The sequence below is a fragment of the Myxocyprinus asiaticus genome, chromosome 45, assembly GCF_019703515.2.
Source record: "Myxocyprinus asiaticus isolate MX2 ecotype Aquarium Trade chromosome 45, UBuf_Myxa_2, whole genome shotgun sequence".
Lineage (NCBI taxonomy): Eukaryota > Metazoa > Chordata > Actinopteri > Cypriniformes > Catostomidae > Myxocyprinus > Myxocyprinus asiaticus.
In genome coordinates this window covers 29,887,748-29,911,187 of record NC_059388.1, presented here as the reverse complement: position 1 = coordinate 29,911,187, position 23,440 = coordinate 29,887,748, and the positions used below count along the sequence as shown (strand labels likewise).

At 36.9% G+C, this 23,440-nt stretch overlaps 2 protein-coding genes across 2 annotated transcripts in view; one reads left to right on the top strand and one right to left on the bottom strand.

The window, feature by feature from the left end:
- The first annotated feature begins 194 nt into the window (after positions 1–194).
- On the top strand, positions 195–6,309 carry dus4l (dihydrouridine synthase 4-like (S. cerevisiae)). Its single transcript, XM_051688647.1, has 6 exons — positions 195–536; positions 627–748; positions 1,146–1,263; positions 3,205–3,327; positions 3,691–3,917; positions 5,995–6,309. The coding sequence occupies exons 1-6, from the start codon at positions 451–453 to the stop codon at positions 6,243–6,245; spliced, it is 927 nt and encodes a 308-aa protein (XP_051544607.1). The 5' UTR covers positions 195–450; the 3' UTR covers positions 6,246–6,309.
- Positions 6,310–21,041: 14,732 nt separating this feature from the next.
- LOC127435291 (transmembrane protein 229A-like) overlaps positions 21,042–23,440 on the bottom strand; it is a 3,462-nt gene continuing 1,063 nt past the window's right edge. Inside the window, exon 1 of the mRNA XM_051688646.1 lies at positions 21,042–23,440. This exon is cut by the window's right edge and continues 1,063 nt beyond it. Within this exon, the coding sequence (XP_051544606.1) occupies positions 23,400–23,440 (41 nt within the window). The 3' untranslated portion in view covers positions 21,042–23,399.

Below are 23,440 nucleotides of genomic sequence, written 5' to 3'. Positions count from 1 at the left end.
ACGCTGACGTTGCTCTGACAAATTCGCTAATGCGAACACTTTTTATTTAAATTTAGATTTATTACGTTTAATAAAGATTTTCAGGTGACTCTGTACATTTGTATAAATGAATTAATCGAAAATAAATATTAATTTCGCTTCTTGCGGAATTGTGTTCAAAGGTTAAACACGCCCATTGAACGCTAATCCGGAAGTGCGAATCGAGCGTGCGTGTGAATTTTATGAAGCCGCTGCAGTTTGTAAACATTCCCTTTTTAGCCTAATTTAACGGGATGTGTACTATTTGGAATATGTGTTTTATAGGGAATGCTTCTTATTATTTGCAATGAGCTTTATGTTTTAACAGGCGACAATGGAATAGATTTTAATAAGGAGTTTTATCTTTGACTTCAACTGTGCGTGTTTTACTAACAAGTTCATACAACATGAATAAAAGTGCCGGAATTTAATATGATAATGGACTGTGGGAATATCATGGACTTGTTTAATATAGGACGACCAGTCAGAGTCTGTGCCCCAATGGTTCGCTACTCAAAGTAAGTGTAACAATATTTAATTCAGCATTATGGTGGATGTGTTGAGTGTGTTTTCTAAGTGGGTTCTTCGATCATGTCGATTCTTTTCAGGTTGCCTTTCAGATGTTTGGTGAGGAAATATGACTGTGATATGTGCTTCACTCCCATGATCATTGCTGCTGACTTCATGCGCTCTACAAAAGCCAGAGACAGTGAATTCACCACCAATAAATGTAAGTCATACTCCACATTTGAGTTTTACTGTAGGGGAGATTGGAAAAAGATGTGGTACTAGGCAAAGAAAATGTAAGTTGTAAGGTGATTAGCCATGATTAGTTTATTCCAAGAGTGAAAGTGTCCAATAACAGGGCAAGTAGTATCCGGCTAGTCATGTGATCCAAACATGGCAGCCCCCATTAGGGGACCCTCTCCATGTAGAATAAAACAGCTTTTATAAGGTTACTGATATGACTAGAGTCTTCATCTCTTGTAAGTGCTCATATTTTTATTTTTTTTAATTACTATTATTTTCTTTAGGAGTAAACCTTTTTTTAATGAGGACAAAATGACTGAGCGCACCTTTAATGACTGTATGCGAGTTTATAATTGTAACATTTGTGTGCCGTTTAGCTGATCGACCCTTGATTGTTCAGTTTGCTGCCAAGGATGCACAGACACTGGCAGATGCAGCGTGCGTTGTCTCCCCTTTTTCAGATGGGGTGGATCTGAACTGTGGCTGTCCACAAAGGTAATACTAACATTCAGTATGCAATACATAAACAAAAAATATACATATCAGTGCATGACAGTTCTTAAACATTAGCAAAATATATATATACACATACACTGCCCTTCAAAGGTTTGGAAACATAATACAATTTTTATGTTTGTGAAATTAAATGATCATTTTATTAACCAAGAATACTTTAAATTAATCAAAGATTATAGTAAAGACATTTATAATGTTAAAAAAAAATGACTATTTCTACAATCATTTATTTCACCCCAGACATTCTAGCTGTCAGGTTATTGAATATCCCTTTCTGTAACACTTCCCAAAGATGTAATTGGCTTGTAGGGCACAATTTTAAAGTAAATACAAATATAAAACAGTTATTTTATAATAATTTACAGCACTACTAATATTTAAGTTAGGGGTCATGATCAGTGTATTGTATCCAAGGTGAAGAGAAGCATCCATTTCTTTCAAGAGCGAAAATGTCTAAGTGCAGTTTTATAATAACATAAGACCATATCACCATTTTAGTGTTATTTTCATTAAAGGGATAGTTCACCAAAAAATGAAAATTCTCTCATCATTTACTCACCCTCATGTCATCCCAGATGTGTATGACTTTCTCTTTTCTGCTGAACACACACAAAGATTTTTAGAAGAATATTCCAGCTCTGTAGGTCCATACAATGTAAGTGAATGGTGACCAAAACTTTGAAGCTCCAAAACGCACATAAAGGCAGCATAAAAGTAATCCATAAGACTCCAGTGGTTTAATCCATATCTTCAGAAGTGATATAATTGGTTTTGGGTGAGAACAGACCAAAATATAACTCCTTTTTCACTATAAATCTTGACATCAGCAGTCTCCTTGGCAATCATGATTTCAAGCTCGATTACACTTCCCATAGTGCCATCTAGCACTCTGTGTATGCGTCAAGCACTAGGAAGTGTAATCGAGCTTGAAATCATGATTGTGCCTAGAGACTGCAATGGCAAGATGTACAATGAAAAAGGAGTTATATTTTGGTCTGTTCTCATCTAAAATCGATTAGATCGCTTCATAAGACATGGATTAAAACACTGGAGTCGTATAGATTACTTTTATGCTGCCTTTATGTGCTTTTTGGAGCTTCAAAATGTTGGTCACCATTCACTTGCAATATATGGTCCAATGGAGCCGAGATATTGTATGTAAAAAGTTATTTCAAACAGTAATAATACTTTGCAGCATTACTAATATTTAAGGTAGTGATGATGATCAATTTAATATATCCAAGGTGAAGAGAAGCATCAATTTCTTTCAAGAATGAAAATATTGACGTGTACTGTGTACATAGAGTACATAACAGTGTATGAATGCATGACAGTTCACATACTGCTTTAAAAGGGTATGGAGCTCTAATAAAGGATGAGAATTGTCTGAAGAAAGTTGGTTTTGTGCAGGCCAAGAAACAATCTGATTTTATTTTATTTATTTATTGTGATTTGTCTGCACTGATTTTATTATTACACTTTTATTTTTAGCTGAATGTATCATCCAATTAGCCAACATATTTAAAAAAAACAAACACACACAAAGGGTGAGGAATATGAAGTTAATGTAATACTGGGAATGATGGGTATTCCAGAGTTACATTTACATTTATGCATTTAGCAGATGCTTTTATCCAAAGCGACTTACAGTGCCCTGATTACAGGGACAATCCGCCTGGAGCAACCTGGAGTTAAGTGGCTTGCTCAAGGACACAATGGTGGCAGTTGGGATTGAACCAACAATCTTCTGCTTATCAGTTCAGTGCTTTAGTCCACTACACCACCACCACTCCAAGTTCTGCAGGCAAAAATTCCACGTGATTCCATGTTAGCCTGGTTTATATTCTTTATAAGGTCTGTACTTTTAATAACATTGTACTCCTTTGACAGCAGTCATGCTGATATGTCATGTTTTTGCAGGTGGGCAATGTCTGAAGGCTACGGGGCGTGTCTGATCAACAAACCTGAGCTCGTGAGAGACATGGTGAGACACGTTCGAAACCAAATAGACAATCCCAACTATGCAGTGTCCATTAAAATTAGGTGAGCATAAGCTTGACACTTTAAGGGGTCTTATCAGACATTTCATCATTTATTTTTCCCCCTGATTTTTTTTGCCCCAAAGACAGTCATAATTACATTTTCCATGTCCATTTTCTATCCTCGCTGACTCTTAGTAGTTTAGTTTTTTGACGTGTAAATGTGTTACTGTTTTGGTTTTCTGACGTCAGAAATCCAGTTGTTTCAGAACAAGTTGTTTTTGCATCTTAGTTTCAAAAAGTGCTCTTTTGGACACTTTTGTTTTCATATTATATCTCTTTGATTTAAGTGTGCCGGCCCGGAAGTCTTCATATTTGCAGAAAGCATCACATTTCCTTACAGTATTGATTTCTTTCTTGTCTTCAGAATTCATAAAGATTTGAGGAAGACAGTGGACCTCTGTCAGAAGGTGGAGGCAGCAGGGGTTTCCTGGATTACAGTCCACGGTCGTACAGCTGAAGAGAGGCACCAGCCGGTTCACTACGACGCCATTAAGACGGTCAAGGACAGCCTCTCCATCCCAGTCATCGCCAATGGTGACATCAAGAGCATGCAGAATGTGGAAACCACCTGTGACCATACGGGGGTGGATGGTGCGTGTCAGTTGATTGACAGATGATGTCAGGGTCCAAACTTTTGGTGTTAAAATAAAAAGTTATTTTCTGTTCAGTTCGAGAAAAATGTGCTGCTTTAGTAAAGGTGATTTTAACAGATTTTAACTAATTATTTTATTTCATGTAAAATCAACCAAATTTCAGAAACATTCTCGGCTGAAATTTTTAGATTTGTTAATACTGGGGCCTGGGTAGCTCAGTGGTAAAAGACGCTGGCTACCACACCTGGAGTTCACTAGTTCAAATCCCAGGGTGTGCTGAGTGACTCCAGCCAGGTCTCCTAAGCAACCAAATTGGCCTGGTTGCCAGGGAGGGTAGAGTCACATGGGGTAACCTCCTTGTGGTCACCATAATGTAGTTCGTTCTCGGTGGGGCACGTGGTGAGTTGTGCGTGGATGGCGTGAAGCCTCCACACGCGCTATGTCTCCGTGGCAATGCACTCAACAAGCTACATGATAAGATGCACAGGTTGACGATCTCAGACGCGGAGGCAGCTGGGATTCGTCCTCCGCCACCCGGATTGAGGCGAATCACTACGTGACCACGAGGACTTAAAAGCACATTGGGAATTGGGCATTCCAAATTGCATGGAAAAAGGGAAGAATCCCACCCCAAAAAAAGATTTTGTTAATACTTTTTCTGTAGAAAGATAAACATAAATGATGATAAAAGCCTAAATATTAAATGGCATGGATCAGTATTTACTGAGTAATCTATTATTTTTGTAGAAGAGGGTCAAAATGATCATTTTTGCTTATGACTTTGGAGTAGGGATGCCCCGATACTGGAATCGGAATTGGGTACGATACCACGCTCATGTAGTTGTGCTCGAAAAAATGCTCCGATACCATCTGACATATGAATGTCATAACGTAAACATTAAGCACATTAATTAAAATCAGGTTATGTCCAAATGAGAATTGAATCGCAAAAGCTGTGATTTAATTAGATAAATATATAGTTTGCATGTGCTGCGTGCTTCAAATGTGAGTGTTTGTGAATGTGTGGAGCCAGTGTTGTTATATTTTCATTTGATTAAAGTTTTATGAATTAAAGATTAATGAATACATTTATTTAAGCACCATTTTGATGATAAAATTGAAATAAACTGTTGATATGGAATTCAGAATTCAGGAACTCGGCAAGTACCAAAAAAAGTAACGGTAATCGTACTCATTCTCAAAAAAGGGCATCGGGACATCTCTACTTAGGAGCAAAACTGCAGGTCAAAAAAATAACCTTAGAAAGGTGGCAGCATTATTATAATAATAATAATAATAATAATTATTACACAGAGATAGGTACGTCTCTTTCTAAAATCAGTTGACTTCAGCACCTTTTGTTGCATTATATGCCAATGGTGGGAGCCAAAAAAAGAATTTGTGTTGTTTTTACAAAGTTAAACTCCAGAAGTATTAAGTATATCTTAATATCCTTTTAGATTCTGGTTAAAAAAAAACTTTCCTCTTTGTGTCTTCATTTTTAAGGCCCTATATGGTTAAATTCCCGAGATATTGGGCTCTCAATGTGGCTCCATGTGTAAATTCAGTTGTACCCATTTTCGATGGTCGAAAACCAAATATGGGTCACATGAAATGAAGCTAGTTTATCTTGTCCAACAAAGCAAAGGTCTGAAGTACAAACAGTGTTGAAACTAGAAATGTACCTTTTATTTACATAAAAACACTCAAATGTCAAACATTTTCATGAGTCCAAAAATACTCTGTTTTTAAGGACAAGCGACACATGTGGCTCTTTAGTTGGTGTGATATCTAGATTTTGGGTTTCAGAAATGTACATCTGCTAAGCTCTGTAATGCATAATTAGGGGTCCAAGCACCAGTAGTATATTAAGGCACATGTATGTACATTTAAGTCCCCCCAACCTTTCGTTATGATGTCCACTGGGTGGGGTTAAGCTTTAACTGGCAACCCTTAACCACCCCATAATTCACAGTCTGGTTGATTTACTTCCCCACATAAATGCTAACCACCACACACTGTGTATTTCTATAGTGTGATGTCATTGGACTAGTCTTCTGTTTGATCTGTTACAGGCGTGATGGTCGCTCGTGGACTGCTGGCCAATCCTGGCATGTTTGCAGGGTACGAGGAGACCCCGCTGCAGTGTGTGTGGGACTGGGTGAACATCGCTTTAGAACACGGGACCCCCTTCACCTGTTTTCACCATCACTTAATTTACATGCTAGAACGCATCATGTCTCAGCCCGAGCGGAGGGTGTTCAATAACTTATCCAGCACTGCTGCAGTCATTGACTACCTTCAGAGTACTTATGGCTCCTCGTAGTATTTTTAATGAATGTATTATTTTTTTAAAGCTGTAATAAAATCATAAATGAGGACCATCTTTATACTTGTCTGAAAACAGACCTGTTTTATTCTCAATAAGTGTTTTAGAATGTGAATGAGTGATTTACCTTGTCAAGACCAATTGGATCAACATAAATTACTACAATACATTCATACCTCAAACGTGAATTTTGAAGCAGCCATGTGTTTATTTTTAAAAACGTATGTAATTCAATACGGCTTAAAAATTCATGTTTGAGGTATGAATGTATTGTAGAACAAAACGTCCACGTATCATCAAGTAATGTTTACCACAGACCTTATGTTACACTAGTTCAAAACCCCATTATAAAACCCATAGGAAAATCCCCATGGCGAATTAGACTTCTGGGTTTACCTACAAATTGACATCATGTTTGAACAGCTCTATTCACACAGCACTACAGTTCTTCTAACTTATTTAAAAAAAAAATATGTTTATTTATTTATTTTTTCACACAAATGACCACGTTTCCTCTGACAAAATATTAACTCATTATTTATTTAATTTTTGTCTTTGGAAAGAGTAATCACTTAGTTAAAATGAGTTTTAGCCATTGAAATAAATATCTTTCACACAAATCAACACAGTTAAGATATGCTGACTTTATTATTTTTATTTATTTATTTTTTGGCCATTGGGCAGAGTAATCACGAAGTTAAAATCATTTGAAATCAATGCAAAATAATGTAAAGCAAGGATTTCCTCACAGGAGTTTAGACATTATTCACAGCAGCGCCATCTTTGATTTTTGGCGGGAATTACAATAAGACTGTGAGGGATAGACGTAGACTCTTCAATAGGTTGTACAGTCATTTAAAGTGTTTTTGGATCGTTCCGCGGACAAAACACTGAAAAAATATCTTTCCAAGAACATTAAGTAGACAAAAAAAAAAAAAAAAAAAAAAACTCCAGGCAACATGAGCTGTGGAAAATAAGATGTGATCTAAGAGCTTTTTACAGCTGTGTACGGTGCGGTTCCTTTGAAGAGATGGTAAGTCTATCCCTCACAGCCTCGTTGTCATTCCCATTAAAAATCAAGATGGCGCTATGGTGAATAAGGTCTATTGTACACAAACTTGCCGTCGGCCAAAGTTGTAAATGCAGAGAAATGTATTTTCGCCCGTTTCCAGCAAATACCGGTTAGGATACAAGCATTGATTTTTTTATTTTTGTTTTAAATCAAGACATGGAACCCATAGCTTGCTGAGTGTGGAAGAAGTCAACCTTGTGAGCAGTGAGGCTATGGCTCAAGTCCTGGCTTGGAAAAGGATGCTTTGTTTTGGTGATCTCTACAGAATTATTTTAATAACTTGGGGCTCACAGATTGGTAGCTCACAATGGAAGGACAGTGCCTCAAAACCTCTTTATCTCATCTTCAGAATTATTTTAAAGATGGGTTTCAGACAGAACAAGAGCCAACATGGGCAGCTGGTAGCTCAATGGGGAAGGGTTACTGTTTTAAACTAGAAAAGTCTGGGTTCAAATCCCATTTAATGATTGAAAGTATTTTCTTCTCAACTTCCAAAATATTAAAAAGACATGAGGACCACAGAACAGGAGCTGGTGGAGCAGTTGGTAGCTCTGTAGGGACTGCTATGACCTGCAGACATGAGAAGTCTGGGTTCAAACACCAGTGATGGTGAGTGGAAAAGAGATGTCTGGGTTCAAACACCAGTGATGGGTGAGTGGAAAGGATTGGTAGGGTAGTGTTTAGGGTACAATTTTTGAGGTGGTTGTGTGGTACTCCAGTGCATGGCACTGTTAAGTATTTTGGAAAAAGGTTGCAGCCTTGTATATAACCCCCTATTTTCACCATCCAGGAAAGTGGGGGGGGACCCACACTCAATTGGTCCCCCCCCTTCTTGGTCTGGTTGCAACCTTCACATGCAGGACAGTTACCCCAAGATTGAACCATGAACCTCCTGGTTCAAGGTCAGTGCTCTTACCACTGAGCCACTGGAGCCTGCACGTTGGTAATTTATCTCCTGGGAGCTTTCTCCATATGTCGCCTATAGAACGCAAAATGAACAAAACATCACTCCAAAATGCATTACAAGATCTCCAAACTGTCCTTTGGCTGCATTTCCCAGGAGTTGAACCCAGTTTCTCTAGGTAGCTGATGCCATGCTTTAACACTTGAGCTACAGGTTAAACACATAAGCTAACAAATTAGAAGGTCTGTAAATGGTTTCAGTATTGGAAAAGCCATTGCCAAAATAACAGCTTTTTGTAAATTCAGTCTAAGGATAAAAGTCTTGCTTAAGGGAACGACGCTCTAGACTTCCTGGTACGAGTGGCATAAATTTATCTCCTAAGCAACAGAGTGTATTGTGGTTGTTTTTAGGACTCAAACCCAGAATTTCAGGTATAGAAAGTGAATGTTTATCTCCTGAGCCACTGAGTTCATAGTATTTTGGGGGTGTGTTTTAGGGGTTGATGCTTTATTACATTTGACGAAAAAAACATAATTGTTGTCATATTCGAACTTAGACTCATGGGGATAAAAGGCAATAGTTTATCTCTTAAGCCACTGAGTTGGGAGTGTGTTGTTGGGGTTGACCCTCTGTTACATTTGATGAAAGAAACTTAGAGGTTATAGGATTTGAATGCAGACATCTGGGTATGACAGTAGACAAATGATCTCTTGAGCCACTGAGTTTGGAGTGTATTGCAGTCTGTTTTTGGAGTTGATGCTTTGTTTACATGTGACTTAATAAAACGTAAAAGTTGCAGGACTTGAACTTAGACTTTCAGGCATGTAAGGTGAACGCTTATCTCTTTTGCATATGACAAAAAAAAACTTGCACGTATTCAGATTTGAACTTAAATTTCTGTGTATAACTGGCCAACGTTTATATCTTGAGCCACTGAGTTTAGAATGTTTTGTGTGTTTTTGGGGTGATGCTTTACAACATGAATTACAACAAGATCACTTCCACGTGATTTAAAGTGGCACAATATTTAAGAAATCTCTCAGATATATAGGAGTTATTTAGTACTTAAATTTCTTAAATTGTGTTAAGCTACAAATTCAGTTGTAAGAAAGTGAGAGTCCAGTGGTGTATCAGGGGACAGAGCTACTATATACATGTATCCATAAATATGGCATTGGCCCAGATTGATTGGCATGTGACCAGGTCTTGGAATAAAATTGCACATTTAGCCCACAAATGCCAGGATGACATCTCATCTCTGCTCCTAACGCTTAGTGACTTCACGCAGGGCCAGCCATACCTTCGCTAACATGTCATGACCTCCCCTAAAAACACCTTCAGAAAGACACACAAAACCATTAACCTCAGTCAGAATATACATTAATAGAAAATACATATCTAGACACCTGCCAGGCTCACCTGCGTTCAGATCACTGGAAGAGACAAATACAAAGGCAAAGTTTTTGTCTAGAAGGTGTCAATTTAGCTAGTTCACAGTGCAAATATATGAGATGTGGTGCCCCCTAATGGTAGATATGGGCTTACATACCTTAAGAACTGTTTGCACACCACTGTGCAATAAGGTTGGCATACCTCACCACAACCGCTGCATGAGTGGGTGTGTTGTTCAAGCACTCAAGTGTCAGATACAGTATTTTTTCAGACAAATAGTTACTGTTCATCTCAGACTTTAGATCTTAGGGTTTTCAAACTGAGGTCCACAGAGGGGGACGTAGGAGGTCCGCAGGAAATTATAAAGAAAAATTGTGTTAAAAAAAAAAAGGTAAATATACAAAATTTGACATTATTACTATTTCATTCCGATTTCAAAAGACTACAAATAAACAAAAATTTAATTTGTAAAGTTTTTCTTCAAGTTTGTACCATTGCTCTAATAGTTGGTAGGAAAAAAAGATATGCTGTCAACAACACATTAACCCTTGTGCGACCTTCGGGACATTTTTGTCTTTTTCATTTGTGTTAATGCCAGTGGCATACATTTTGCCAAAGGTGTGTATTTTTGGGGGAATTTTGATATTTCCACCTCAGTTCCTATAATACATCTATAATAAACTGTGTACACAAAATAGTTACACTCAGGACCTTCAGCACAAAAATGTCCCCATTTAATGAAACCCATTAAAACTGCAATATTTGATCCCAGTGCCATTAAAGCATAAGATCACGAATTCTATGATATTATGCTTTCATTCTGGAGCCCTGGCTTCAAAATTTAATTTTGTAATATATTCCACCAGATGGCACCATTTTTCTCATGTTTAGCCTATGGAGCAAATACAAGCTTTTTTCCTATTTTCTGTTTGCTGTATTATAGAGCACTGCAGGCCACTTGAATAAATGATGCAGATAAAATTGTGTGGGTGTGCTGGTATGGATGTCAGAGTGTGTTTTGTATGTGTGTATTGAGAAATTTGTGTGTGTGTGTAAAAAACAACAGTGGCATTATGTTAACAAACTGGCATTTAAAGGGTTAAAATCCTGAAAATGAATATTTGGTAGTTATGATCATGACTGATGTTGATTAAAAAATCTAAGTCAGTAAAAGTAGAAAATAATATTAATATATAATATTTTTATGGCAGTTTTTTGACACAGACATTTTTGTCTTCTAAGGTCTGAGTGTGAGGTTTTTTAATTTTATTTGACACTGCACAAAAAATTATAATTCATCAAAATCAATGTTGTTGCTAATCATTGCCATACCCCAGACTACCACATATGCCTGAAGTACAGGTGCATCTCAATAAATTAGAATGTTGTGGAAAAGTTCATTTATTTCAGTTATTCAACTCAAATTGTGAAACTCGTGTATTAAATAAATTCAATGCACACAGACTGAAGTAGTTTAAGTCTTTGGTTCTTTTAATTGTGATGATTTTGGCTCACATTTAACAAAAACCCACCAATTCACTATCTCAAAAAATTAGAATATGGTGACATGCCAATCAGCTAATCAACTCAAAACACCTGCAAAGTTTTCCTGAGCCTTCAAAATGGTCTCTCAGTTTGGTTCACTAGGCTACACAATCATGGGGAAGACTGCTGATCTGACAGTTGTCCAGAAGACAATCATTGACACCCTTCACAAGGAGGGTAAGCCACAAACATTCATTGCCAAAGAAGCTGGCTGTTCACAGAGTGCTGTATCCAAGCATGTTAACAGAAAGTTGAGTGGAAGGAAAAAGTGTGGAAGAAAAAGATGCACAACCAACCGAGAGAACCGCAGCCTTATAAGGATTGTCAAGCAAAATCGATTCAAGAATTTGGGTGAACTTCACAAGGAATGGACTGAGGCTGGGGTCAAGGCATCAAGAGCCACCACACACAGACATGTCAAGGAATTTGGCTACAGTTGTCGTATTCCTCTTGTCAAGCCACTCCTGAACCACAGACAACGTCAGAGGCGTCTTACCTGGGCTAAGGAGAAGAAGAACTGGACTGTTGCCCAGTGGTCCTAAGTCCTCTTTTCAGATGAGAGCAAGTTTTGTATTTCATTTGGAAACCAAGGTCCTAGAGTCTGGAGGAAGGGTGGAGAAGCTCATAGCCCAAGTTGCTTGAAGTCCAGTGTTAAGTTTCCACAGTCTGTGATGATTTGGGGTGCAATGTCATCTGCTGGTGTTGGTCCATTGTGTTTTTTGAAAACCAAAGTTGCTGCACCCGTTTACCAAGAAATTGTGGAGCACTTCATGCTTCCTTCTGCTGACCAGCTTTTTAAAGATGCTGATTTCATTTTCCAGCAGGATTTGGCACCTGCCCACACTGCCAAAAGCACCAAAAGTTGCTTAAATGACCATGGTGTTGGTGTGCTTGACTGGCCAGCAAACTCACCAGACCTGAACCCCATAGAGAATCTATGGGGTATTGTCAAGAGGAAAATGAGAAACAAGAGACCAAAAAATGCAGATGAGCTGAAGGCCACTGTCAAAGAAACCTGGGCTTCCATACCACCTCAGCAGTGCCACAAACTGATCACATCCATGCCACGCCGAATTGAAGCAGTAATTAAAGCAAAAGGAGCCCCTACCAAGTATTGAGTACATATACAGTAAATGAACATACTTTCCAGAAGGCCAACAATTCACTAAAAATGTTTTTTTTATTGGTCTTATGATGTATTCTAATTTTTTGAGATAGTGAATTGGTGGGTTTTTGTTAAATGTGAGCCAAAATCATCACAATTAAAAGAACCAAAGACTTAAACTACTTCAGTCTGTGTGCATTGAATTTATTTAATACACGAGTTTCACAATTTGAGTTGAATTACTGAAATAAATGAACTTTTCCACGACATTCTAATTTATTGAGATGCACCTGTATGTATCCGGGGACTTTAACATTTTAAGCATAAATTTAACCCTTGTGTGTCAATAAAACAAGTTACTCAGAGGTCCTTCGGGGACAAAAATGTCCACGTCAAAAAACTGCCATAATAATATTACATATTTATATTACTTTACATTTTCAATGAGTTATGGAGCTTTTCCTATGACAGAAGTTTTCCTTTTTTCTTGAAAATATATCTACAGCTGCATGTTCCCAGTCAAAACAAAAGCTGTTATTTCTTCTGTCTGGTCACATCACTAGAAAAGCCACGATAAATTGCTCAGGTAGGACTGGTCAATAAAGTTTTTAAGGCAAGACTTGGCAAAGGATCAAATGGGATGGGTCATGTAACAGATTTTGTATAAGTAGGCCAATTACGCCACTTTAAAAACACCAATGTTCCATCAACAAATCTATTTGAAAACGCCAACATGAACAATGCATGCAAGGCAAACATGAGCTTGACAGTATTTAGGATGCTGAACAAACACAAACCTAAGAGTGCTCAGATGATCATGTGTGACATAATGAGCACTCTAAGGGGTTTCAGGAGGTGATATGGCTTGAGATCTGAGGTTACAGCCCCATTATTGTGGACATGCGATAAGGATTTGGTTTCAGGATGTAAAATCACACTGCAGTTTGTTGGTCTCCTGGGAGACCTGGTCAGACACTCACGCTGGGAGTTGCGGGAGCTATCCTAAGGGGGGCCAATGCTGACTACAATTACAAGGTACAAACACTGAAGCTTAATCAGACAGACAGCAGCGTTAGGTCGGTGGGGGATGAAAGTGACAACTGCACTATACTGAGAAAGTCTGAAGTTTATTTGGATGATTAGTGGTACTTGCTAAGGCAAAAATCACTAAGCAGTTGCGTTACATCGCATCAACAGACACGCCCGGTGTAAACAGGGTGAAACTATGAGCAATAATATCTGTCTACAGGGGTCAGTTCAAAATATCATTGAGACATGAGGGTTGGTTGTTTAGACTTGTTAACCTACAGCAAATACTTAATGTGCCAATCATCTAATCTGCCCCTCTTCCTCCTGATTGGACTTCCTGTGAGGTATTTTTTGACCACCTCGAGAGCACTATCAGCAGTTACATCATCAACATCATCACCGCTTTAAAACTCTGCAGCAACTTCCTGTGTCAGGAAGGAATATATTTAGAAAGGAATATTATTGGTACAAGTTAAGCTCAGTCGACAGCATTTGTGGCATAATGTTGATTACCACAAAAAATAATTTCGACATCCTTTTCTTTAAAAAAAAAATCGATGTTACAGTGAGACACTTACAGTGGAAGTGAATGGGGCCAAACCTTGAAGGGTTTAAAGGCAGAAATGTGAAGCATATCATTTTATAAAAGCACTTACATTAATTATTCTGTTAAAACTTGTATCATTTGAGCTGTAAAGTTGTTTATTTCGAAATTTTTACAGTCATTTTAGGGTTATATGGTTTGTCATCATGGCACCAAAGTTGTAAAATTGGCTATAACTTTACACAGAAAAGGTTAGTAAGATATTTTATCACAATAAAATCATGTTAACACACATATTGTTTACGTCTTGTGTCTATACCTTTGAAACAGTGAGTATTTTAACGTTTACACACTAGTCCCATTACTTTCCATTGTAAGTGTCGAAGTCGAACGAGTCAAAATAAATTTTTGTGGAAATCAACATTATGCCTCAAATGTTGTCCATTGAGCCTAACTTTTACAGAACCCGGAATATTCCTTTAAGCCTATTTTAGGAGTTTAACTCCTATTTTTTAACATTAGCCTTTTTTGTTGTTGTTGTTGTTGCATCGTGACATTATTTTCATAAAATAATATTTTACCCTCAAAATATCCTTTCCATAATGCATGTAGACATTTTTCTTTTTTCATTTTCAAGTCCTTTTTTTTTTGTATAAATTATCCTCCCTGCCCAGTAGGTGGCGATATGCATAAAGAATGCAAATCACCAAAAACAAAACAAGAAGAATGTGAAAGTGAAAATGGAGATTTATAGTAAAAAAGGACTTAAATATTGATCTGCTTCTCACCCACACCTATCATATAGCCTCTGAAGACATGGATTAAACCACTGGAGTCATATGGATTACTTTTATGCTGCCTTTATGTGCTTTTTAGAGCTTCAAAGTTCTGGCCACAATTCACTTGCATTGTATGGACCTACAGAGCTGAGATATTCTTCTAAAAATCTTTGTGTTCGTTTGGGATGGCATGAGGATTTTGTAAATGATGAGAGAATTTTCATTTTTGGGTGTCTGTCCCTTTAAGACAACACACCACCTGAGACATTAAATATAAATGCCTTGGGCCGTCGAGAGGATGAGCTGCAGTGCCAAGTGAAAGTATAAACAATGCTTAAGGTAGAGGAAAAGGCATTGCGCACATTGACTCTTACGTGTATTGTCTTGTCACCACTGGGCAGTTGTGCCCCTTACAATACCTCTGTGCCCCACACTTTGAGAATACTTTCCATTTCAGAATCTGCTCTGAATCTTGTCACTGAATCATATAAACAGACACACTATCAGCTTTGTGCTGAAAGTATTCTGACCCAGTGCAAAGAGATAAAACCTGCAGTTATATGCCACACAACATGTGTGACACTTTACAAATCATTTGACTGTGTAAATATTGTGTTTGAAAGTGGGAACTGGTTAATCGCTGCATCTCTCCTTTTGAGAGAGTGAGACACTTCTTGTCACGGATCTGCTGAGAGGAAGGACCCAAACGATAAATGAAACAGAATACAAACAAAAACTCTCTCCATGGAGATAAGATCAAATAAACAGAACTAGCCGAATAAGGCAACATAAACGACCAAAGCCAGTAGCTAGCTGAACGAACCAACCAACCAACCAACCAACCAACCAACCAACTGACTGGGCAAAAACACTAAACAATTAAGCACAGGACTAAACAGGAGGGGAGCTTAAATAGGGAGAGGTTAATGGCAGACAGGTGTAGTGGATAATCAGTAGATAGGAGTAATGATCGTTGCCATGGCAGCTGGGGTTGGCATTCTTGACATGGCACCTGCAAGACACAAGAGGAAGAAACACAGGGAAACACACAGACAAGACAATCTGACAGACAGAGGTGGCACTTCCTTCCTGGAAGCTTTCAAAGAGTGTAGTTTTATTCTGTACACAGCGAATACAAACTCGAACATGTTTCTAAATGAGTTACTAATGATTTATCAAGGAAGATAACAATCCATGCATAGGCTTGATAAGATGTTTGCACACTTAGTACTTAACACTTGGGGAAAAGGGGGAGGCAAGGGCATTAGCAAAGTCTAAATCCCTGTTAAATACTAAAGCAGATTAGAATGGGCAAAAAGCCTTTGGTTGTTTATCCTCACTTATGGCAAAGAAATATCCTTACATCAGCCTTAAAAAGTTGACATTCTTTTTGGTCTTAGGACGATATCACATGTTAACAATGATGAATTTATCCTGTGATGCAACACACCCTTGAAATTAGGTCTGAAAAATAAGTTCCTAGTAAGTACATTTTCATTTTCACAGTACCTGATGCATTACGGAAAGGAAGAAAAAATGGGTTTAATTGCCATGAAAATGCAAAATATCTAAATGGTTATAAAATAGTTTCTCTTTTGATTTTGGGGCAAAATGTAACCTGGATATATATTTTTTTCCATTCATTTCTGGATAGTTTTCGTGAGATTCACCCAGACATAATCAAAATAGTTTAACTGATTCTCTTACAATCAGTTTACAAAGTGGTCCACTGAATCTAAAGAGGCATGAATCATATGAGATATCTACTTAAACACACAGGTCCCTCCTGTCCCAGCGAGAGTATTGAGGACACAGTCACTGTGGGAACATTCCATGCCTAAAATACACCAAAGTAATACACATGAATCTCGGTGTCATGCAATCTTGGCAGAACTCTGGATACAGAGTATTGCTTCAATTATCAGAGTTAACCGTACTTGGTTGTGATGTCACAATGCACTCAAAAAAAAAAAAAAAAAAAATAATGCTTTGGCTGAATGGACAGTGGCTCCACATATTTAAAAAGAGTTTTTTTTTTTTTTTTTTTAAAAGGATTAGTTCATCCAAAAATGAAAATGCAGTCATTGTTTACTCACCCCTGTGTTGTTATAACCCTATATGACTTTCTTTCTTTTTCTTAACACAAAGGAAGAAATTATGAAAAATGTTGTGCTCAGTGATGTTATACAATTGCAAAATACAGAAGTCTAATAAATTATTCAATGAGACTCTTGATTGTTCTGAAAGCATACGATAAGGTTTGGAGAGAAACAAACTGAAATCGAATGTATTATTTAGTGACCGTTGATCTCCTGTGCGCGTTCAAGACATTGATATGCTAGCTAGTGACAGGAAATATTAGCATGCTAAACACATGCTGGTGGAAGGCACTACTGAGTCCAACTAGGTCACTTTGCTGCTAAGATACTCTTTTTAGTTGAATCAACTCAGTTAATTTAAGTTACCTTGGTTACATTAGTGTTTTTTTAACCCTTATGTTGTGTTCCGGTCATTTTTACCAGACTATTTTTTTTATTTGATTATTTTTTTTAACATTTTCTTAAACATTTTTTGGTTTTATTTCACTTTGTTACACCTGTTGTTTTCACGGTCAAAAATGACCGGCCATTGGAAATGAATGGATTAGACTACAAAATACAGAAATATTAAGTGTTCAGGAGCATCACAATCCTCTAGATGAGCACATATGTGGATGTATGTTTGCACACACAAAGTCCTCGGACATGTGCACACACACATACACACACACACACACACACACACACACACACACACACACACACACACACACACGTCCTTCCATGTACACTCTTTGAGGAATATTTCAAGATCTACTTATCATATTATGTTGTGTTTGGGCTTGTTTGAATCAGGATAGTCTGCTGTATGTTACGATATTGTCTATGTTATATGTATGTTTTCAGGAAGTAGTAAGAAAAAACATGACAAAAAGCCACTCCTGTTTATTATATTTACTAATGACAAAACCTGTCATTATTCTGAAAAAGAAGTTGATAAATGCAATATTTTGTGATAATATATGCAATATGAGAGATTTATAAACAATCTTAGTGGGCCATTCATTTTTGACCAGGAACAAAAAATGTGTTAGCACAAAATGAACACAGCAAAAGGGTTAATGATATGAACATGGGAGGATTGAGTAAAACTGAGGCTAGTGAAAGTTCACTCTTTTGAGTGTGCTGTACAGTAGTAATAAATTTAAAACATACTATATGCAAGCTAAATTTCACGTTGCACTCTGAAATTCAACGCGCAATTCATAACGTAATGCAAGTATATGACATTAAAACATGTTTGTGGAAATGAGAATGATCATATTTCATCAATTTAATAAGTGCAAAGTTGCATGATGAAGTTTAAAATGGAATTATATTAAAGAAGTACATTAAATAACAAATTGTACATTGTGAAAGTGATCATTCTAGTCTCAGACTAACATCCATAAAATCATCTAGCTGTACGACTTACATGAACAGACAGTAAAATGATAAAAAATCTTCAATATATTTCTCCAAATGTACAAAGTGTTTTTCCTCTTAAAGTCAAAAAAGCGTTGGAGCAGACGCATCCTGCTGCCGAGTGACCACATGCAAAAATAAAAATTTCAAGAAGGCCCTTGGATGACATTAGGCCTTTTTTAATAAGATAAAAACATTCATTATACTAAACTTTGGCAGTTTCTATATTAAAGGGATAGTTCACCCAAAAATGTATTTTCTCACCCTCATGTTGTTCCAAACCCGTCAGACTTCCTTCCTTCCGTGAAACACAAAAACGGTTGCTTCTTTCCATGTAATTCCAGGGAACCGTGACAGGAGCTTTCAAGCTTCAAAGAGGATGCACGTTTTCGTAGGAAGAAAGAAGAAATGCGGGTTCAGAACGGCATGGTGGCAATTTTTAATTTTCTGGTGAACTATTTCTTTAAACATACAGTAAACAGGACATGACTACTGACCACTTTTTGAAAAGGTGCTGTATAATGTTTCACAAGAGCAAAACACAGTAAACAGAGGAACAGAATCCTCCATTATCTTCAGTCCTATTGTCAAGAATAAAACCCCTTTTCATCACAGTAGTTATTCACAGTGTATGGTGCTTATGCAATATGCATTTGACAAAGGTGGACCATTTTGAAAGTCTGTTTCTATTTTAGTAAACTACCGTGGTTCACTAATGCTCTCCTAAAAAGTCATTTTTATCTGGCGTAGGTTATTCTAATAAAGTTGCAAACCTGTATGTCTTTATAAATATTACTCAAATGCATCTTTAGGCCTCGTTTGTACAATAGGAAACTGAGATATGCCTGAAATTGCATCCAAACGGTTGTAATGCCTCTAAAAAGAGTTACGATTACAGAAGCCCAGCTGCCCAAAAGTGTTAATAAAGGCACTCAGTAGTTCTCTTCATATTTAAAGCTGAAAGAATTGCTTTGTAAAGACAGTCAGTCAGTTCTGCTACATCGGATGCTTGAATATCTGCCGTCTCAACATGCAAAATCCTGTTGCATGCAGTTACAAGAGAGTACCGTCCTCATAAATCCAATCATGCAATAAAACTACAATCCAGACACCAATAACCAGCAGCGTCGTGGTGCTTCCAAAATACTGCTATGTGTGTGAAATGGCAGTTCATAAAGTCTAACTGTTCTCTTGATAGTTCTTCAAACGGCACACATTATTGCTGCTAATGCAGCTACCCTTGTTTCTCTGAGGAAACATTTCTCTGTGGGGTTTAACGCTGCTACTTATATTCTCTTGAGAACCAGCATTTTTTGTTGTTGTTTATATGTCTGAGAACATACAGTATATGCCACCGTTTTTAGCCCTATTGTATCTTAAAGAGACATCTATTTGGGGGTTTAGTTAGCCAGTATGATTTCAAATTATTTACTGTGGCCAGTAAATGTAATAATAGTAATATCTGAATAAAGTAAGGTAGACCGGGGCTGGTTGTTGGATGGGAAAGTTGTTACAAGGGCGATATAGGTTGTGAGTATAAAATCCAATTGCACAAATAATTGTTTTCTCTAACATTATTGGCAAATCATCACGTTTTTAATGTTGTAATTTCATCCAACTCATTAATTACAATTTCAGTTAGCCAAAACAATGGTTTGATACACATTTTTGTGCTAAATACTCCATGCTAGACTGTTTAATGGCAGGTTCCCATTGTGACAACTTACCCCATATAGTGCAACAACATACCCCGCTATAGGGGTATATGGTCAACGTGTGTTCAATGATCTTTTTCCTGGCCAATAACTTTGCAATCCAGACTTTAAGGTACAGTATGTCCCTATACAGTTATTGACCTTTAAAAATAATTTTGAGAAATATTCACTGGTGTGACAACTAGCCCTGGTCTACCCTATTTAAAAAAAACGGTAACACTTCACAATAAGATTGTATTTGTTAACATTACTTAAAAACATTATAAGTACATGAACAATACTTTTTCATCATTTATTAATCTTGATTAATGTTAATTTCAATTTATAATACATTTTTTAAACAAACATTAACTACTGCATTATAAACTAACAAATGAACAATAGTATATTTATAAATTAATATGACCAAACATTAAAAAACGCTGTAAAAATATATTGTTCAATGTTATTTTATGATACTTAAAGGAATATTATGGGTTCAACTGACAGCATTTGTAGCATAATGTTGATTACCACAAACATTTATTTTGACTCGTCCCTTTCACTTTTCATTAAAAAAAAGTCAAAAATCAAGGTGAATGGAAGTTAATGGGGCCAATCCGTGAAACGTTAAAATATTAGCTGTTTCAAAAGTATAGCCACAAGACGTAAACAATATGCGTATTAAAGGGATAGTTCACCCAAAAATTAAAGTTTCCATCATCATTTACTCACCCTCATGCCATCCCAGATGTGTATGACTTTCTTTCTTCTGCTGAACACAAACAAATATTTTTAGAAGAATATTTCAGCTCTGTAGGCCTATACAGTGCAAGTGAACAGTGACCAGAACTTTGAAGCTCCAAAAAGCACATAAAGGCAGCATAAAAGTAATCCACACGACTCTGGTGGTTTTGTCTTCAGAAGCTATATGATAGGTGTGGGTGAGGAACAGATCAATATTTTAGTCCTTTTTTACTATAAATTCTCCTCCCTGCCCAGTAGGTGGGTTTGCATTCTTTGTGCATATCGCCAAAAACAAAACAAGATTTATAGTAAAAAAGGACTTAAATATTGCTGTTTCTCACCCACACCTATCATATAGCCTCTGAAGACATGGATTAAAATACTGGAGTCTTATGGATTACTTTTATGCTGCATTTATGTGCTTTGTGGAGCTTCAAAGTTCTGGCCACCATTCACTTACATTGTATGGACCTACAGAGCTGAGATATTCTAATGAAAATCTTCATTTGTGTTCGTTTGGGATGGCATGAGGGTAAGTAAATGATGAGAGAATTTTCATTTTTGGGTGAACTATTCATTTAACATGATTTTAGTGTAATAAAATCACCTACTAACCTTATCTGTATAAAGTTATATCTAATTGTACAACTTTGTTGACATGACGACATACCGCAAACCCTGTAATTACCGATTAAACAACTTTACAGCTCAAATAATAATACACAAATTTTAACAGAAAAATTAATGTGAGTGCTTTTATAAAGTAATAAGCTTCACATTTCTGTCTTTAAACTCTCCAAAAATTGGCCCAATTCACTTCCATTGTAAGTGCCCCACTGGCATAGGTGAATTAAGGACCAGGCCAATGGGGCTAGTGCCCAGGGGCCCTTGACTACCAGGGGTTGGGGGCTCTGGGCTGCAAGTTCTCGTGGCCCATCAACTTTGAAAACAAATGTTTGCATATGCTTAAATATGTGGGCCCCACAGCTTATACAAGGCCCCCTCAACAGGTCCCTGTGACTATTTGGGGGGACTTATAGGACCTTTTTGCCTTTCTGTTTCTAATTAAATTTTTTGAGCCACTCTTTAATCTTATAACGCCGCCTGGTGAAAGTTTACATGCTCTTCTGGAAATAGAAGACCTTGTAAAATAATTTCCAAAACAGCTACCTTCATACTTTGATGCACTCATCTTTTTTATGTGAAATCTTTGCTGATTTTGATAAAGTAAAATGAACAATAACGTTTATATTGTTATTGATATTTCAAAATGAGTATTTATTGAATTCAAACAACATGTGCTTTAAATGTCATTATTTTACAGAAAAATAGGTTTAAAAAATATAATTTTCTGAATATTTTTTCATATGTTAGGCTTTGTAGGGTTAAGCTATATTCTTTGTGTAAAAGGGCTGTCGAACACAAACGTTTATTATATTATTCATTGCTACAACTGCATGTTTGACCTACATTACAAACAAATAACTTGGCTGAGGTGGTTGGGAAAAAGAAAATACTGATATTTTACTTTGTGTGATTCAAAAGTACTGATTAAACTAGATACGTAACGTTTGTTGAGACAAACTATAATGTTGGTTTGACAAAACCTTGTCTGAAAGTTTAAAATAGTTTTAAATGCTTGAAGTTAGACATTTTTACAGGTTTAACAGTAAGTAAGAAAGAAGAGAGCATCTTAAAGTAGATTAAAGGTGCTGTAAGTGATTTTTTCATGGAAAATTATGCAAAAAATGTTCCTACTCCATTAAAGATATTAATGAAATAAGTGTCCTGAGATATCTCACCGGTCTCTGTGACAGCTGTAGACTTTGTAAACAGCAAACAAATATGTGTCCGTGGACATTGATGCTTTTCACCTGTCAATCATTCTGCTCGTTCTCATAGTGTTGTATTTGAAGCAGATCACTGAGGCTATGACTCATAATGTTTGTCAGTTGAGGATGCTATTGTGCCACTGTTGAATTTGACAGCCACAGGAACAAACAATGCTGCTCTTTTGTTCTGTTTTGGTCTCCAAATTATATTTGGAGGGCGGGGATTTGGAATGAGGGGGCGTGGCTAATACAATGGCTCAGTCACGTGAAAGCTTCAGAATGATAAAATCGCTTACAGCACCTTTAAAGGACTTGTGTGAAAGTTTTGAAAGTTTGAAATTACGAACATTCCAAAATGGACTCATAGCTCATTTAAATATTCTGTTAATGTATTGTAGTCTAGGGGATTTTTGGACACTTTGAAAAGGCTTAAATGATACTGTAGCTGGTTTTTTTTTTAAATGAAAGACTAATAATGGTAGGTAAGCTGTAGGGTTGTTCCAAACAGAATTTCCCCAAAAATGACCAAATGACCACTATTTTTGAGCCCAACACCTTTCAGCCCTTCAAAGCTCTCACAATGGAGGGTAAAGTCTTTGAAGGAAACAGGAACACACCCCATCATTCAGATGAGTTAGAAAAGATATAGCAACGTAGGCCAGAACTGCCTGAATTTCACCAAACCCTTGCATAGATACTGTAGGAGCCTACTGTATTTGTTAAATAAAAAGAAAATTGGCCTCGGGGCCCTTGCAAGTCATAATCCGCCCCTGCTCACTGGAACCACAATTTTTGCTTTTTTTCTCTAGAGAAAAGGAGGCAGTCATCGAAATGATTTTTTTTATGCCGCAAATCAACGTTATGCCACAAATGCTGTCCACTGAGCTTAACTTATGCTAACAAATACAACCTGTTACCAAAAAAATTAAAATAAATAATAATAATAATAATATTTTATACAAAAAAATTCCCAGTGCCCTTTTTGATGGTTCCCAGGAGTATACACTAGGAAAAGCCCAATTTTTCTGTTTCAGGCTTCCCATTGG